This window comes from Gadus morhua, chromosome 13 (assembly GCF_902167405.1).
Source record: "Gadus morhua chromosome 13, gadMor3.0, whole genome shotgun sequence".
Lineage (NCBI taxonomy): Eukaryota > Metazoa > Chordata > Actinopteri > Gadiformes > Gadidae > Gadus > Gadus morhua.
The window spans coordinates 27,871,811-27,890,439 of NC_044060.1; the positions used below are offsets into that span (position 1 = coordinate 27,871,811).

The 18,629-nt window shown below is 43.8% G+C and overlaps 2 protein-coding genes across 2 annotated transcripts; one reads left to right on the forward strand and one right to left on the reverse strand.

The window, feature by feature from the left end:
• The first annotated feature begins 9,566 nt into the window (after positions 1-9,566).
• Positions 9,567-12,171, forward strand: LOC115556653 (G2/M phase-specific E3 ubiquitin-protein ligase). The gene is made up of 7 exons (XM_030373824.1): positions 9,567-9,648; positions 9,814-9,900; positions 10,260-10,576; positions 10,658-10,839; positions 11,147-11,319; positions 11,480-11,694; positions 11,790-12,171. The coding sequence occupies exons 3-7, from the start codon at positions 10,504-10,506 to the stop codon at positions 12,023-12,025; spliced, it is 879 nt and encodes a 292-aa protein (XP_030229684.1). The 5' UTR covers positions 9,567-9,648; positions 9,814-9,900; positions 10,260-10,503; the 3' UTR covers positions 12,026-12,171.
• Positions 12,172-13,103: 932 nt separating this feature from the next.
• On the reverse strand, positions 13,104-15,829 carry LOC115556650 (uncharacterized). Its single transcript, XM_030373823.1, has 5 exons — positions 15,491-15,829; positions 15,059-15,200; positions 14,133-14,862; positions 13,782-14,000; positions 13,104-13,607 (listed from the first exon to the last, which is right to left on the reverse strand). Exons 2-5 carry the CDS (start codon positions 15,192-15,194, stop codon positions 13,397-13,399), a joined length of 1,296 nt encoding a protein of 431 aa, XP_030229683.1. The 5' UTR covers positions 15,195-15,200; positions 15,491-15,829; the 3' UTR covers positions 13,104-13,396.
• Between the last annotated feature and the right edge of the window lie 2,800 nt (positions 15,830-18,629).

The following is an 18,629-nucleotide window of genomic DNA, read 5'->3' on the forward strand; positions in this document are numbered from 1 at the left end:
TAAGGATGTGAGGAGGAGTTAACTGGTCGTGTAACAATAAGCAATCACACGCATGGGGTATTCAGGGTAGGCCCGGGGCACGGGAACAACTCAGAAACCACGGAATAGTCCTGAGCGTCATCACGGGCAGGTGGACGCAAGGCGCCACCTGAGCATTAGACCCTTTTATTCAACTGCGCTCAGGACCTCATCTGATAAACGGGCAATCAAGGCCCCTGGAATCTCGCCCGTGTGTATCCCCGAGCTCCATCTAGTGGGACAGCGATATAAACAACAACATTTGCGTTCCCGGCGTCGGTTGCGTAGACGCGGGCATAGATATGGGAGCGGCTAAAAACAGTGAAGCGTACAGAAGCGAATACAGCCAGGGGCGCCCTCAAGCCTTAAGGGAACGGGCCGCAGCCCCTGGTACCGGAACGCAGATCCCTGGTCCGGGCGACTTGGGTGCATCAGGTGGGAGGGGGGTGGTGCCGTTGGCGGGGACGGGAATGGGGCAGCCCACCTGGAGAGGTTACTAGCACGTCACAGGCGGGGGGGGAGGGGGGTGTGGTGGTGGGGTTTCAGCATACGGTGGTGGAAACAGGACGCCGGGGCCGTGCACCTGGAGAGGCCACTAGCACTCACGGGTAGATGTCCGGCTCGGCGGGGACGCAGTCGATGGCGGGGGTTGGGAGTGTGTAGGGGAGCTCGTACTCAAAGTCAAAGGTTGCAGGGTGAGGGAGGCCATACTCACAGTCAAAGTTTGCAGGCACTATCTGGTCGTCCAGGGGAAGCTGGTCCGGGAAATCCAGCAGGGGCATGAGGGGGGGCTGCTTCGGAGTAGGGAGGGGGCTGTTGTTTCTCCTTTCCGAGGGCCGTGGTGATGAGGCGTGAGCAGAGGGTGCGGGCGCAGGGGATGCAGCTTCACCCGCAGCAGACCACAATCCCGACAAAGCAAGCCAGGGATGACAGGACGGCCATAAGAAGGCCCTTCCACTTGCCGAACATGTCAGTCATCCATTTCTCCATGGGGTTGTCGACCCCAGAGTCCTCTGCCATCTGGACGGAAAGAGCTCGAAGGCCGGCCAGGGCCCTTGTCACTGACCCGTCAGGGGCCGTGTTGTTGGGATAAAAGTACAACATGTTGTCCTTATCATCCCACACACCCCTCCTTGCTCTGCCAATAGCATATCTATATCTATATAGTCCCTTGACCTTATCCGTGGAAAAATTGACAAACCGTTGCTGATTATAGTATATATTATTTATCCAATCAACATTTTTGTTAATAGTGGACCACCAAAACAGGACTGATTCAAACCCTGCCGAAATTTGATTGCATCATTCTTGGGTAGTTCGTCGGCTCCGGGCGTGTCTGCATCTGGCTCCTCCTCCGGCCCTGGAACTTTGTGTTTCTCTTGCTGGAATTACAAACTTATGTACAACAGTTAGATGTTCAAACATATTTTCCTTAATTCTATTTCTAATTACTCTAATGGAAGTCCCTTTTGGGACCCTCGAATGTTAAGTGAAGGCATGGGTCGACCCTTAAGCATTTCATGCGGGGTTAGATGCGTCGTTCTGTTAGTTTTCATGCGATAACTCATTAGTGTCAGTCGTAGTGCATTAGTCCTTTAATTTAGTACTCTAATTTAATTTTTGTTAATCTTTGTCTTAAGCGTCCCATTCCTCTCTCCACCATACCTTGTGGTTTGAGGATTGTAGACACAGACTAGTCTTTGTTTGACATGCAGATTTTAAATCACTCGTTTGAGTGTTTTCTGAATAAACACTGCCCTATCGCCTGAGCTAATTTGTGACGGAATTCCAAACCTTGGCATGACTTCTCTAGTCAGAACCTTGATTACCGTAGCCGCACTTTGGTCTTCTGATGGGACTGCTTCTACCCGTCTGTTGAACACTGTTTTTTTCCAAATATTTCACACTCATTTAGTTGGATGTCAATCATTGTTTGCAAGTATGGTGAAGAAAAACCTTGTTTTCAAAAATGGTCCTAATTCTCCTCAATACCTCCCCCCTTGCGCAATGGTCAAAACCATGCGCATTAATTGATAAGCAAATCTAAGAACGTCGTTGGTGCAACCAACGTCGAAACGTCTAACCTTAAGCATCAGCAAACTGAAACCAATCTTTTGGGAAGGGAAATCGAAACCAGTATGTCCAAATCCAAAGCCCAATATGGGTGGGTTTACCATCAGCCGCCTGAAACCACGCTGCTCCAAAGTCATGCACTAAACTGAAAAAACGTACATGCGTTAGTGGGCTTCTATACCACAAAGGTAAAATAAAATAAAATAAAACGCGACATGCCCCGTTTCAAGACGACCTCTGCTGCCAGAGCTGACATATCTGACTCCTGTTCCCCCTCCACCTTTCATCAGCCGGCTTCCCCTTGCAGTTCGTCACTACATGTTCAAGTGAGCCAATGCTCACAGTGACTCTGCCAAGTAATCGTGACGGTGCCTGATTTAGGTTGTCCCGGGCTTCAAGGTGGGATCTTACCCGTCGTTGGCTAACCAGCCTTCCATACTGGCTTATTGCAGGATGCCGTACCTGGGATACGATCAATCCCCACCTATATGGTGGTATAGATCGCAAAGTGGAGGGATGGAGACAGAGTCGTCAGCCGCATCTGCCTTATGCAGCCATATGTGTGCGTAATGAATACACATCAGGGCGACTATAAAACAAAAGATAATTTATCAGAGTTAAAATTATTAAAGTGTTGCAGCAGTATTAGTGGCATTTGAAGGTAAACCCACTACTTCCGAATCCAATTTGACAACATAGCATGTATGACTCCTTCCCAGCAGATGTGGCGTCAATCCACCTACTGTCCTTTACTAGGGAGATGTGAAAGAAAACAAAAATCACAATATTAAAACTTGCATTTTCAATATTGGGCGACTCACTTCTGTCTTAACCGTTACTCAAAATCACAATTCTTTTCATAATCCTACCCGATTGCCCTTCACTATTTATTTAAATTGGACAACCTAATTAAACCTTTTATTCTACCTATTGCTTGCATTTAGTGTTTTCCATATTTTGATTCACTACTATACCAAACCCAAACCCTCTACGTTGTCCTTATCTAGTTTATTAAACACTGAATTGATACATTGTTTCTATAGTAATTAACCATGTTGTTCTATCTGAAGCATGCTCTCAGTATCGCCGTGTGTATTCCATCACTCTGAGTAGGGGAGGATTCTCCCCTACCTCGGCAGCCCTGACACACACACGAGAACAGGCTCACACACACCCTTCCTTATTTTATTTTACTTATTTATTTTAAATGACATTTGTCATTGTGGATAACCTAAATTAGAAATTTGGATAATGTTTTATCATACTTATTTGGTCTAATTTTTAAGTATTGCCGATAGTTTTTTCTAAATTATAAGATCACTTTTAATAAATTGTCTATTACTTATCATAATCTCGAAGGAAATATTTTATTTGTGTTGTTATCTTGGCACCTAGACCTCGTCAGGCCCAAGCACCAAAATAACATCCACCTATCCACGCAGAGTCCATGGGTTGGGTCTGCTCCTCCTTTGATGAGTCACTTTACCCTGGCGCCATTGAACCCATTGACTCCTGTGGAGTGTGGTGTGCAGACAATTTTTAACGCTAATTGCTCATGTTTTGGAGTCTAGATAATTATCCCTAAATCCTGTGATCACCATGTAACTTGCTCAGGGACACATCAACACTCAGCTAGGAGGAGATGGGGATCGAACCAGCAACCATTCGGTTACAAGACACCCTCTACTTCCTGAGCTAAACCGACCCCCAGCCTCCTCTCCGCTGATTTATTACCTCTGCGTCGGTCCGCGTCCGCCCTTTTTGCTGTCTTTACATTCCTCTCTCTTCTTCAAACACCTTCTCCCTCTGATCCAACCTTTTGTCTCACCAGTGCTCTGCGTACCAAGATGTAATGAGCTATACCACATGGTGTTCCGACGCGATGCAGAGTCTCCAAGAGCCACAGAATCACCAATCCCAGTGGTGGTTCTATGTTTTCTCTAAAACAGTGGACATAGGTTACATTCAGGGACCAAATACAGAGTACATCCAAGCACACAAATAATCTATTCAGTACAATGCAAATTCAGTCTCTTTCTCTCTGTTGTCTCTCTGTCCAGCCCCCACCGGCGGATTTTCCTCACTTACGTTCCTTCTCTCTAACTCTCTTTACCTCTCTTTACCTACTTCCTTTGCTTCCACAAATCTCCATAACCATTTTCACTTTCAGTAATCCTTTCCTTTCCTTTCTGGTTTATTCGTTTTTGGACAAACTCCAAAGCTAGATTATTAATCTTAAAAGACCATCGAAAGATATCATTCTCCCAAAGAAAATTCTAACCGGAAAGCCTTCTCCAATCTCATCGCCACTTCTCGTTGCCAATCCACACACTCTTCCTCTTCTCTCTCACTCTTCACAAATCACTTCATCTGACCCCTCTAACTCAACTCAATGTAACTCTTTCTCACTCACTCACTCACTCCTCACTCATTCGCTCACATATACAACTTAAAATAAGAATGGAGCTATACCTATGACTTGGAGCTGTCATAGGTATTAACTGCGTGTGTTCCGAGAATCCTAAAGTTTTGGTGAATTTTCCTGCCATGGGGAGGTGAGAGGCATAATTTGGACCTACGCAAGTGTTAGTGGCTCCAGTGTGGGCCATCATTGGCATGCCTCTATAATTTATCAGAACCTGCAGTATTGGTTCCTCATCAGCTTGTTTTGTGATTGCTACAAGCTGACCCTCCCCCTGTGGATTCTCTGGGCACCCCTAGTATCCCTGACCCATGAAGGGACCCTGCTGTCCCTGGTTGTAGTTCCCTTGATCTTGCCTCCCCTGATAACCGTTGCCCTGTTCTTGCTGGGATGGAAAAGGGTTAGTAAAACAATTTCTCTTAGTATGTCCTTCCTGGTTGCACCCATAACATATTAACAGGTTAAGGCCCGGCAGTATTTTGTTTTTTTTCGCCTAAACACATACCCAAATGGAAAAGCTTATAACACAGTAACCCTAGCTCTAGTTTCTGTAGATATGTTTATTTGGCATGTGTCATACACACAACCTAAATGACATCAGTTCAGACATGGCTCTAAAGCAATTTTTTTGTCTTCGAAAATAATGGGTCATATTTGAACTACAATAACTAGGATGTGCTTTATGTAAGGCATATGGCAATATGCCAAATACCTTCTACATCATGCCAACTACACCTGGAAAAAAATTTGGAGTTCTAGGCCTAAAGCTTTGGGAGTTAATGGAGTTTTTATGGTGTGTGGTCACTGGCGGCCCAAACCTCTCCAAAATGTCTCCAAAATGGCCAAATTGTGCCAAATGCATTTACTCACTTCTGTGACACTGGAAACATTACTGAAGCATTTTGGTGACTATAAAACCTTTCTCCATGATTCAAAACATAATTTTTTCACACATTCATTTGATATGGCCATATTGAGATATTGTCATGTGATGAGACACTACCGGATCTCTCACGACCACCTTCAGTAGGAGTGGGGGCCGGGGGTCTGCCTGTCTGGCTTTGCGGCTCCCAATCCGCATCACTGTCCTCAGACATTGACCTACAAACACAATGCAATGCACAAATGTCACCAAATATAATGAAGAAATATATAAATGCAATTCAATGGGGTGTTATTTACATAGAAAACAAATAAACATTTCATTTATATCATTTCTGTCATTTTTTCATTTATATATATAATGTATACTATATAACTATACTGCATTGTTCACTGTAAGCATAAAAACCCACACACAAAAATACACATAGATGGCGTCACTCACCGATCTAAGACGTCGTCCAATTGTTGCTTGAACATCTCCTCTATCTCAGAATCATATTGGCTGTCTTCGCTGTCCTCGGATGAAGCCAAAATCAAAGCGAGGGCTTCTTCATGTGTGTAATATTTCGTTTTCTTCGTTGATTTCGCCATTGTAAACGGCGAAATCAATGTGATCAATGTGTGCGGCGTGCGTCCTGGTCCGCTGGAGGCTCGCTCATGCGCAAAGCGAGTTGTCTGCCGTGATGACGCAGCTGTATATCTCGGCTCATACGTATCACACCTGGACACGCCTGGTAGCGTTGGAAAGGTAAACTCATTGGCTAGAAGCCCAAGTGACTGATATATCAATAGCCAATACGCTGTCCCTATACTAAAGCCGCGTAACAAAGTAAACAAAGCCCATTGGCCCTTCGAACTGGGAGCGCTCCATCTACTTCACGGGCTGTACCGGGGTGAAAACTGAACAGAAAAAGACGGGGACACTTTCATTTTGTAGCCAGCAAAGTGATGAAAACAAGCATACCCAACAACTCCATACTGGAGGTAGAGAAAATATCCATGCGGCTTCGAAAATCTGGATGTTAGTTGACGAACAAAGTTTGGAGATGGTAAACAAATGGACTTTACACGACAATATTCACAAGCTGGAATAATTTTATGAAAAACCATGTGGATGCTTTTGATCAGTGGATTCTCACGGACATTTGGAATATAAATAATTGAGGAATGGACACATATTACGGTTCTCGGATTGCTTCAAAGGTAGGGAGTCTCTCTGTTTTATTGGCATTTCCGGTTTACCATGCTGGTTAATATCAATATTTATGGTTTTGTGCTCATGATTTATAAAAAAAAAAAACCGGATGAATAAATTGTGGAGATTCTACCCTTTCTAACGATGTATAGAATGTCTGTAATGATGAAAGTTGAAGCGGGTTATGTCGCTGTGTAGTGGGAACATGTGGTCAACAAACACAAATCGCCCACCTGTGGGCGAATGGGTCTTAAGAGGTACAGGTTAAGATAACAAACCAGCAAAATTCGGGTTTACAGTGTAAAATATGAACTTAAATAAAGCGAATAGGCATTTAGGCGCCTACAACAGCTTCTGATATCTTTCTCACCACTTCCGAGGTGTACCGGTGCCTTGTTATCTTGACTCGAAAACCAAGAGATTGATCGGGTTGATGATTTATTTTGTTGAACAATCAAGCAGTAAAAAGTACGATAAACTGTGGTTCTAAGTGGTTCTAAGTGTTGGTGTTTCTGGTTTCGTTGTCGTCAATGATGGTATGCGCAAGCACCGGGCACTCCTTCTCCTGGTTTGGCACACCTTTATGCTCCCCTTGACCTATAGGGGGGCATACACACTCACGTGACCACACACTGTTCCAACTAGAAATAATCAATACAAATTAAATGTCCAATACCTATTGCTTCCAATATGTGAACCAAACCAATACGAAGTATGAACAAAACATATATATGGCTCCTACACACCGGCCTCTAATAGTGTACATAGGCATCTATTACAAAATTCAAACAAAAAGGAGCCTAAATCTACTCTAAGTTAGTGTAAATATGTATATTTTACGGTGGCCGAGAGGGGTCACAACAAATGCAAACGCCGCAACGCCTGCATATACAGAAAACACCTGCAAATTCAGAAAACACCTGCAAATTCAGAAAACACTTTCATCGATTACACAACACGTGCGCTGCAAATGCCAAAACACATGCAAATGCAGAAAACCCCTGCATCGACTTCATAACACGAGCAAATAGGGAAACGAACTGCAAGTTATGACAACGGAAATGTGTCCCGGGGGACCATAATCAGTGACGGACCCATATCCGGTTGGCGGTTCTTTTCAATTACGAAGGTGTTAAGTCGTTTGATTGTGCTACAAGAGGTACGTGTTTCTCTTTTATTATGATATTGAAGTGGTTTTGTGTGTTTTCAACAATGACTAAATATGTTTTCAACATATTTAGTCATTGTCCCCATAACGTATTAGATAGTATTAGACAGATAATTGTTAAACGTTCTTCAAACGTTGTTAGCTGGAAGCTAGCTGGCTAGCTCGCTCCCGGTCACTAAATAGCATTATTTGTGGTATTTTCTACATTGTTGTCATGACGTGGTAATGCAAGAGAAGGCCTGATATCGGAACTATTTATTTTTTATATCTTTCAGATTGACATGTTCTGCCCGTTCTGTGCGGTGCAACTGGGGGACGCTCCCAAGTTTTGCCCGTCATGTGGGCAGAATCTGGGGTTCCTTACACAGCTCCCATCAACTCCATCCACCTCGTCAAGCGAAGGCTGTGGGCCTACAGGTAACATCCCTCACTGTGCTTCCATTACTCTGTGCTGCATAAAAATGTCCCATGGTTATAGCTGTCAGCAAGGCCACAATTTATCAACCCCCGCTAAATAACCATAGCTAAAATGCATCAGTGTGCACCCCCCCGGCTGCACGCTGCTCCGGGTGTAGTAGTACTACTAGTAAATACTAGTACTACTAGTAATAGTGGTATCCCTGGATGGGATGAATGCAGAGAAAGAATCCCCCCAAGGGGATTAATAAAGTATACATTATTATTATTATTATTATTATTATTATTATTATTATTATTATGTGTGTGTGTGTGTGTTAGTGAAGGAGACAAGGAAGGAAGGAAGAGCAGCTCAATTCTTGAGGTTCAGGGAGGTTAAAGAGGCTGAGAGGAGGACCTCCTTTTCAAAGCTTAAAAAGAAGCAGGCCATTACAGTGAAGGTAAGTTAATACAGAGGTTTTAGGTCGTAATGTGACTATTTAAGACCCAGTAGTCATGTTTGTTTTTTCTTTTTTTCTCTTCTTTTCTGATTTCTGTAGATTTCGATTGGCATCATGTCAAGGACCAAGAATGGTTTAAAACCTCAAAGAGGGAAAACCATGCCGTTAAATGTTGAACCCCAGTGGTCAACAACCCAAATCTTGCCAGCTGCTTTAAAGAAGCAGCAAGATTTTAATCAAAACGCAATGGTAGATGGAGAATATGTGCTTCTCTATCCTGATGGATCTCAGGTAGAAAATATACCTGGTACAGACAGACCTTTTGTTCTTGAACATTATAAAGAGGCAATTGGGAAATCTTACCAGAGGATTACGCTGTACATCTGCCTTCTTCAGGATTTGAGTAAGTATTGAAATGAACTACGGTACACGTATGTAAATAAATAAATAAATAATAATAATAGCTAGTTGGTGGTAATTGAGTGAGTCCTTAATGGGATTCAAAGAGGTTGTGAAATTGCCACATATTTTGGATATATCTAGCCTAATAATGATCTTTTCCAAGGTTATGGAGATGACTCATCTTCAGAATCCGATGATTGTGAAGCATTTGGTCGGCTTCCAATGAAAATGTAAGTTTCTCCTGCTATTTTGAGACATGTGCTAGCGATTTTTGAATATCCATGTATTTCACAGCATTCATTTTTGAAATTGCTCTAAGGAATAGATCAAGCATGTGGTCCTCTGTATAACATATGGACAATTACTTATATTCTGATTTAAATTAAGTGATTCAAATTATTTGTGTGTTTTAGGTCCCCAAAACAATCTCTGCCAACAACATCCAGGGCATCTGGTGGGCAAGTATGTATTATTATCAAATGTTATTAAGTTCCATGTTACCAATGTGGTGATGTAATTATTGTTAATTTGTTTGGTGTTATCTCTATCTCTTTCGTCAACAGGCCAATGGAGCAGGAGCAGGACCCAAAAAGACCACATCACCAAACACATCATGTGAATTCTACAAGTAAGTCATAATGGATTAAATTAGTTCTCTTCAGTGCAGTAATATCTTTTTTGGCTTTTGGTTTTGCATGAAATATTTGACTGCGGAAAGTAATTGATTACAGTACCAAAAATAACACATTTTCCAGTAATTTCACAGCAATTTCATTGTTCCTTTTATCCACAGTACATATACAAATGTATATGCACCAGTTGTCATTGACAGCAGTTCCTCAGATGTTGAGGAAGTCGACTACTCTCAGGTGGAAGACAGGTACTTTGATACAAATAATGCTGTTAGCCTTGTTATTTTTTTCTTTCCCTCAGATGAAATATTAATCGGCCCAATTACATTGGGCATTTTACCTGGTTTCTGTTGCCATATTAAAGTAAATATTTGAATTTCATGTTTTTACTTAAATGACGCCTTAACAGAAAAACAATCTGGCAAAAATTATTGAAAGCTTGCAACGTGTGCTTCATGCTTATGCCCATCACATTTCCTCACACTCATATGGTGTACTTACTGTAATGGGCCCATAAAATACAAAAATATTAATATTTTAACCATGTTCATAACCAAGAGGAGGCAGCGTTAATGTTTCCTGCCTCACACATGTTCTTTTTTTGCAGAGAGCAAGTTTTTGGACTGACTGCTGCTGACGTTTTGTCCAATCTGTCAGAAGCTATTGACACGAGCAACTGCAGCAGGTTCAACATCAACCGTGCCAATGTCTGGGATGGGGCTCTGAGGGGATTTAAGCGGTCCTCGTTTGACCCCACCGGTAGCCTTTTGGTGAAATTCACCGACGACATCGGGCAGACTGAGGACGCCGTTGACACAGGAGGGCCTACGCGGGAATTCCTCACACTGTTGATGGACGCCATTAAAAACAGGCGTTTTTTTGAAGGCAGGGAAGATGGCAAATACCTGTCATTTGACAGCAAAGGTAATTTGGTTTTTGCCACATTTTGACAGTATTATAAATCAATTTGAACTAACCCTGCAACAATCGCACCGTCTTCATTAGCTGCAGACGGTGATGAGTACTTCCATGTTGGAAGAATGGTGGCCATGTCCATTGTCCATGGTGGTCCAGGGCCTCGTTGCTTTTCCGAGAACTTCTACCACTACCTAGTGGGTAAGGTGAAGACTATTGAGGCCCCAATTGCAGACGTACCTGATCCTGATCTCAGGAATGTTCTCCTTGAGGTAATTGTTTTGTGTTTATAAGCATATTCAATAAAAAGAAAATATTATTTTGATGAACAATCAACAATATGGACACCCCAGTAGCTTTACAACCAGTGTGATACTGGAATAAAGCCAGTGACTTCCATGTTTTGTGTCACTTTTATGTACATTCCAATACAAACCCCTGTCAAAGAGGAATTTAAAATATTCTATAGTCTCATCCTTGGTGATTATTTTTGGTGATTCTCAAGTATAACTATTTACAATATCAACACAAATTATATTTGTGCAGTTTTGTCTGTTCATTGCTCTTATTTTACTCTAGATTAAGAATGCAACAACCTTGGAAGAACTCTTGGAACTTAACGATAAGCACGCTAGCATGCTTCAGACAGCAGGATGCTATCGATGCCTGAGGACACTGGAGGATAAGGAACAAGTTGTAAATGATTACATCCAGTGGTATTTTACCTACCGCAACCATGTTTCCTTCCAGAGGTAGGTCACTCTGACTACTCTGTAGGAATTCCAAAGAGAATGTGAATGAAACTCAAATGAATGTCAGAAATGGTTAGAGTCCTACTGGCAGTGTGACTGGCAATAGCATTAAGAACTTACCATGATCTGCCTCTTCCCCTCACCCCCAACCTGGATATAGGTTCAAGGACGGCCTGGCTACCCTGAACCTTTACAATGCTCTGGAACAGCATCCCTCCCTGTTCCAGCCTTACATGGTTTACAGCGCGGAAGACCTGAAAGCAGAGACTCTAGAGGCGCTGTTCCGTCCACAAATGAGCCCAACTGGTAGCTCAAACCGCCAGGAGGAGGAGAGAGTGCTTGGCTACTGGCTGGACTACTTAATCGCTGTAAAAGGTATTTTTTGTATGTTATTTAAAGTGGCTGTTTTAAGTGAAGTCCACAAATGGATGATAAATCTTAATGTGTTTCATTACTCCCCACTCCCACAGAGGAAGCATCTGGGCTGTCCCTGCAGGACGTTCTGATGTTTGCAACAGGCCTAAAAGAAATCCCAGCAGCAAAATTAACACCACAGCCTCAACTCACGTTCCAGAAAAACTCAAGGTTTCCTGAGGCTAATGTCTGCTCAAATACATTGAAACTCCCGATATTACCCTCATATGAGATGTTTGAGGAAGCCATGAGTTATGGAATTAGGAACTCCCCTGGATTTGGTCTCTTTTGAGACCTGCAACTGTTTTTATCAGACATGCAACTGTTTTAACCTGCATTTCAAAGTTCATTGTGCAGTGGCTGTTAGTTTGTCACGGTCTGTACATATAAAGCTATATAACATTGTTTAAAGAAATTAAATTATTTTCATAAGGTGTACGACGTTTGTCTCTTCTGAAACATTGTGAGAATTTAGACTTGTTTTTCTTTGCATAAATTGGTCATGAAATGTAACCTGATCTTGCATGAAAGTCACTTTTAGCTTCAGTGTATTTGTTTATACTAGGTGAACCCCAAAAAGTCATTGTGGTGGTGGAAAAGGTTTTAATTTAACCATGGGTCAAACTTTTGAAACATTGAAGATGTCCATAACAATACACACTGGAGGTGTCACGTTAAAATTGTACCAGGGGCGAAAATTGTACCGGCCTACGTCATCGTTTGTTTACATCCTGACAACCTGCCCGGCAACAGACGACGCGATGCAGAAAACATGTTTCCAAACGACGAAATAACATGATAGATAGCGATAACACTTGTTTTTACTTTATATTTGTATTGTATTTAATTGTTTAATCGAAACAATAAAAAAAATTGCCCGCAAAACGGGCGATCGCGTCAAATCACGTAGGAAGGTTCTTGAACATTCTAGACTATGTAACCTGCTTAAAACACTGTTTACTAGCTAAATTCGATTAAACAATTCAATACAGTACAAATATAAAGTAAAAACAAGTGTTATCTAGCGATCCGTTATATGTATTATGTTTCAAGAACCCTCCTACGTCATTTGACGCGATCGCCCGTTTCGCGGGCATAACATTTGTCATTTGACGCGATCGCCCGTTTCGCGGGCACATTTTATTATATCGATTAAACAATGAAATACAATACAAATATAAAGTAAAAACAATTGTTATCGCTATCTATCATAATACAGATAGCGGTCCGCTATCTGTATTATGTTATTTCGTCGTTTGGAAACATGTTTTCTGCATCGCGTCGTCTGTTGCCGGGCAGGTTGTCAGGATGTAAACAAACGATGACGTAGGCCGGTACAATTTTCGCCCCCGGTACAATTTTAACGTGACAGAGGCAGCGCTGTATGAAAGAAAAAAAAAAAGTGGCATAGCTACACTCATTGAGTCTAGCTTCCCTGCTTACTAAGCAGGTACTGCTTAATGTGCCGGAACGCTGATCCACTGTCGCCTAAAATAAATGGAACATGAACAAAATAACTGAATAGAAAAAAAACGATGTCCATATTATTGACATATTTAGTCCAATGAACTACTGTCCAACACTGGGGGAATGTGCTGCTGGTCAAGCATGAGGAGGTGGGGCGTCCCAGTTCAAAGCGAGCACACCATCCAACAAGGCAATTCTAAAGTCCAGCCATCTCCTTAAGTGCAAGGTAATTGTCAACAGCAGCTGGCCAGTTGATGGGTGGAGCGAGCTGGCTCTGTCTCTCCAAGTTGGCAAAATATGCTTGGAGATCATCATCTCCACACAAACTGTTTGTAGGTGGCAGAAGGTCTTTGAACTCCTGTAACACTTGGGGATCTACTTGGAATCCACAATCCCTTCCACCAAACCTAAGGCCGCACAGAAAGCACAACAGTGAACTCATGAATAGTTATATTTCAATCTCGAAGGCTAGGGTATAGGCAGTCAATCATGATGGCTTTGGTAACGAATACAAAGACCTACACAGTGAAAATGCAACCTAGCATTTAATGAAAATGACAGTACAGGTGCTATATACAAACCTGTGAGGCAGGTGGTACATGGTCTCCGGTTTTCCAGATGGACAGAGAGACTGACGGACAGGCCTGATGGTGTGGTTGTTCCAAAGCTCTCGGTGCTCATCAAGCTCTTTCTGAAAAATGCCCAGGAAGACATACCGTACAAGGCACTTGTGTTCATGGGTGCCGTTGAAGTAGTGCCTGTCTCTCAGGTCACTAAATAGATCCATCCAGAACTGTGTCCTAATAATGGAATGAGAGTATACAAAGTGATTTACCTCAGTGTTGTATAAATGTTTCTAACACAAACATAAATAATTAAATATTAAGAGCGCGTGCGTGTCTGCCTTCTTCTATTGACACCTTCAAACTTACCTCTGTTTCCTGAAAATGGACCACCAGCTTTCAATCCTTTGATTGGCAGTTGAAGTGCCATACATGTGGCTGAGAGGTCCCGCAAATTCATCGGTGTGGTCCTCTCTTAATGAACATTGGATGGCAGCCATGTCTCCGTTTTCTGTCCCACAGTCTGTCCGAAGTCGTGCTGGAACTACGCCACAGTTCGAAACACACTGCAGGTAATATTGTGCTATTACTGCAGGGTTGTTGTTGGTGCTGCCACTACTGAGCCACATAAGCCGCCTGGAATACCCATCGATGCAGCCACTGATGGCAATCCCAAAGGGCTTAAGTTTGTCGTATCCATCCGCGTGCCACACCTGATTGGGTCCTGCAGCGCAATAGGATCGCCTGAAAAATCGGCGCCTATGACGGAGAGATACTCTTTCTGGATTGAGGAATCTGAGTGCTTGCATAACATTATCTCGTCTGACGGTCAACGAATGCGTCTGTTGCAGGGTCTGCCACATAGCCCTGTAGCCCAAAAGCTGTCCTGAGCCATTCAGTTCAGTCCTGATGGCAGAGTTCAAAGTCTCCATCGGAGCATAACTTGCCCTCCGACTAAGGTTGAGCTGTTTCAGCCTTCTTTTGAGAGTTTTCAGGCTCATTACTATCCCGTGTTTTGTCTCCAAAAAATCGCAGATAACGGTGTAGGAGTGGCCCTTTCTGAAGAGGTCCCGGATAAGGTCTTCCTCAGAGGCCTCAACTAAAGTCATGGACACACAAAGACACACACAAACACACACACGGACGGGCACACACAAACACAGACAGCAGGCTGATTAATTGATATAACTAATATGATTTAATGGGGGTTGATAAATTGTGGCCTTGCTGACAGCTAAAACCATGGGACAAATTTCTGCAGCACAGAGTAATGGAAGCACAGTGAGGGATGTTACCTGTAGGCCCACAGCCTTCGCTTGACGAGGTGGATGGAGTTGATGGGAGCTGTGTAAGAAACCCCACATTCTGCCCACATGACGGGCAAAACGTGGGAGCATCCCCCAGTTGCACCGCACAGAACGGGCAGAACATGTCAATCTGAAAGATAAAAAAATAAATAAAAAATAGTTCAGATATCAGGCCTTCTCTTGCATTACCACGTCATGACAACAATGTAGAAACGACCACAAATAATGCTATTTAGTGACCGGGAGCGAGCTAGCCAGCTAGCTTCCAGCTAACAACGTTTGGAGAACGTTTAACAATTATCTGTCTAATACTACCTAATACGTTATGGGGACAATGACTAAATATGTTGAAAACATATTTAGTCATTGTTGAAAACACACAAAACCACTTCATTATCATAATAAAAGAGAAACACGTACCTCTTGTAGCACAATCAAACGACTTAACACCTTCGTAATTGAAAAGAACCGCCAACCGGATATGGGTCCGTCACTGATTATGATCCCCCGGGACACATTTCCGTTGTCATAACTTGCAGTTCGTTTCCCTATTTGCTCGTGTTATGAAGTTGATGCAGGTGTTTTCTGAGTTTGCATGTTTTTTTCTGAATTTGCAGGTGTTTTTCTGAATTTGAATGTGTTTTGGCATTTGCAGCGCACGTGTTGTGTAATCGATGAAAGTGTTTTCTGAATTTGCAGGTGTTTTCTGTATACGCAGTTGTTGCGGCGTTTGCATGTGTTGTGACCCCTCTCGGCCACCGTATACTCAACTATAATCCAAATGCTACATTTTCTTGGGCTTCTTAAAGTTGATCTTGATTAACCATGAAAGGAAGAGACTTTTAAGATCTTCCATCAGGTTAACTTAGCAGGTTTTGCAAAGACTATATTTCTAATGTCAAATGTATTTTAATTATTGATTGATGGTCAATTTTAACATTTTTAGAATAGAAATAGAATAGAATAGAAAGCCTTTTATTGTCATTGCACGAGTCAAGTACAACAAATTTCTTTTTAGTAAGCTTTCCCAATTGGTGCATTCAAGAAAATAAATAAATATATAAATAGAACAAGAACAACAGTATACCAAATAGAAATGTAAATAATGTAAAATAAATAATAAAGTAAAATAAAGTAAAGTACAATACAGCAGTGGGAGGTTAGGGGGGGGTCAGTCAGTCGGGGGTCAGTGCATGTGTGTGTTCAGGGTGGATACAGCTTTAGGGAAGAAGCTGTCTCTGAACCGTGAAGACCTGGTTCTGATGGACCTATAGCGCCTGCCAGAGGGCATCAGGTCAAACAGGTGAAAGCCAGGGTGGGAGCTGTCCTTTGTGATTCTCTCCGCTCTGCTTAGGCAGCGGGAGATGTATATGTCCTTCAGGGAGGGGAGGGGGCAGCCAGTGATCCTCTGTGCGGTGTTTACCACTCCCTGGAGTTTCTTCCGCTCTGCCTCAGTGCACTGTGAAAACCACACTGAGATACAGAACGTCAGAAGACTCTCGATGGTGGAGCGGTAGAAGGTCACCAGCAGCTTCTCTCCCACGTTGTTCCTCCTGAGCACCCTGAGGAAGTGAAGCCGCTGCTGAGCCTTCTTGACGACCAACGCCGTGTTGGCAGTCCAGGAGAGGCCAGCAGAGATCATGGTGCCCAGGAAGCGGAAGGTGTGGACTCTCTCTACACAGTCACCGTTGATGTAGAGGGAAGCCGGGTCTGCTCTGCTTTTCCTGAAGTCCAGGATGATCTCCTTAGTTTTTGTGATGTTCAATGCCAGGTTGTTGTCTGAACACCACGATGCTAACTTCAGGATCTCATCCCTGTAGGCAGACTCGTCTCCCTCTGAGATCAGTCCCACCACCGTTGTGTCGTCCGCGAACTTCACTATGGTGTTGCTGAGGTGGGTGGGACTGCAGTCGAAGGTGTACAGAGAGTAGAGGAGTGGGCTCAGCACACACCCCTGTGGAGAGCCTGTGCTGAGGGTGCGGGTGGAGGAGAAGTGGGGACCGAGTTTCACCTTCTGGGGTCGATTTGTGAGGAAGTCACTAATCCAGGAACAGGTGAGCGTGTCGAGACCCAGAGCTGACAGTTTGCAGACCAGGATAGCCGGGATGATGGTGTTGAAGGCTGAGCTGTAGTCAATGAAGAGCATCCTGACGTAGCTCTCCCGGGGTTCCAGGTGACTCAGCGCAGCATGAAGGGCTATGGCAATGGCGTCCTCGTGGATCTGTTCGCTCTGTAAGCGAACTGGTGAGGATCTAAGGTGGGGGGGAGGTAGGCTTTTATGTGGTGTAGGACCAGCCGCTCGAAGCACTTCATAATGATGGGTGTGAGTGCTACTGGGCGGTAGTCATTCAGAGTGTCCGGTGCTGATTTCTTGGGTACGGGGATGATGGTGGAGGACTTCAGACAGGCTGGGATGATGGCCTGTGTCAGGGAGAGGTTGAAAATTGTTGTGAAGACCTGTGAGAGCTGGTCAGCACAGCCCTTGAGTACCTTCCCAGGAAGTCCTTCTGGTCCGGCAGCTTTCCTGGGGTTGACTCCACTAAGCACACGTCTCACATCCTGCACCTGTACAGTCAGTGAGTGGGTGCTGTGAGCTGGTGGGGGCTGGGGTGGTGATGAAGCTGAGGTCTGTGATGTCCTTGATGTCTCGAAGCGGGCAACGAAGCTGTTCAGTTCTTCTGCCAGCGAGATACTTGAGTTCACAGTTGTGGTGTTGCGTCCCCTGTAGTTTGTTAACTGTTGAATGCCTTGCCACACCTGGCGTGGGTTGTTTTCAGAGAGGTGATCCTCTATTCTCCTCCTGTAGTCCGCCTTTGCCTTCTTAATTGCCCTCCTCAGGTTGGCTCTAGCAGCGCTGTACTACTCTCTGTCTCCAGACCTGAAGGCGGCGTTGCGGACCTTGAGGAGCGTCCGGACCTGGCTGGTCATCCAGGGCTTCTGGTTGGGGAACACACAAATGCGTTTGTCCACTGTGACGTTTCCCACGCAGTACTTGATGTAGGAAAGTACAGATTCTGTGTGGACAGCCAGGTCCTGGTGTTTAAAAACATCCCACTCGGTGTGTAGGAAACAGTCTTGTAGTTGGGAAAGTGCATCCTGAGGCCACATGGTGATGGTTTTGGTCTGTGGTGGTGCACTTCTCCTGGAGGGGTGTATGCAGGGGTAAGGAGCAGAGAGAGGTGGTCTGACTGGCCCAAGTGAGGTAGTGGTATGGCTCTGTAAGCATGTTTAATGTTAGTGTAAACATGTCCAATGTGTTTTTCCCTCTGGTCGGACACTTCACGTGCTGATAAAACTTCGGCAGGACAGACTTTAAGTTTGCCTGATTAAAATCACCGGCTATGATGTGAACACCGTCGGGGTGAGCACGCTGTTGAGTGTTTATGGCTTTTAGCAGTAGAGAGAGAGCTATGCCAACGTTGGCAACGGGAGGAATGTAAACAGCCGTGATTAGCACTACTGTTAACTCTCTGGGCAGAGAAAATGGGCGACATTTAACTGTAATGTACTCTAAGTCCGGGAGCAGTGTGTGTCTATAGATGTTGTGTTTATAGACCAG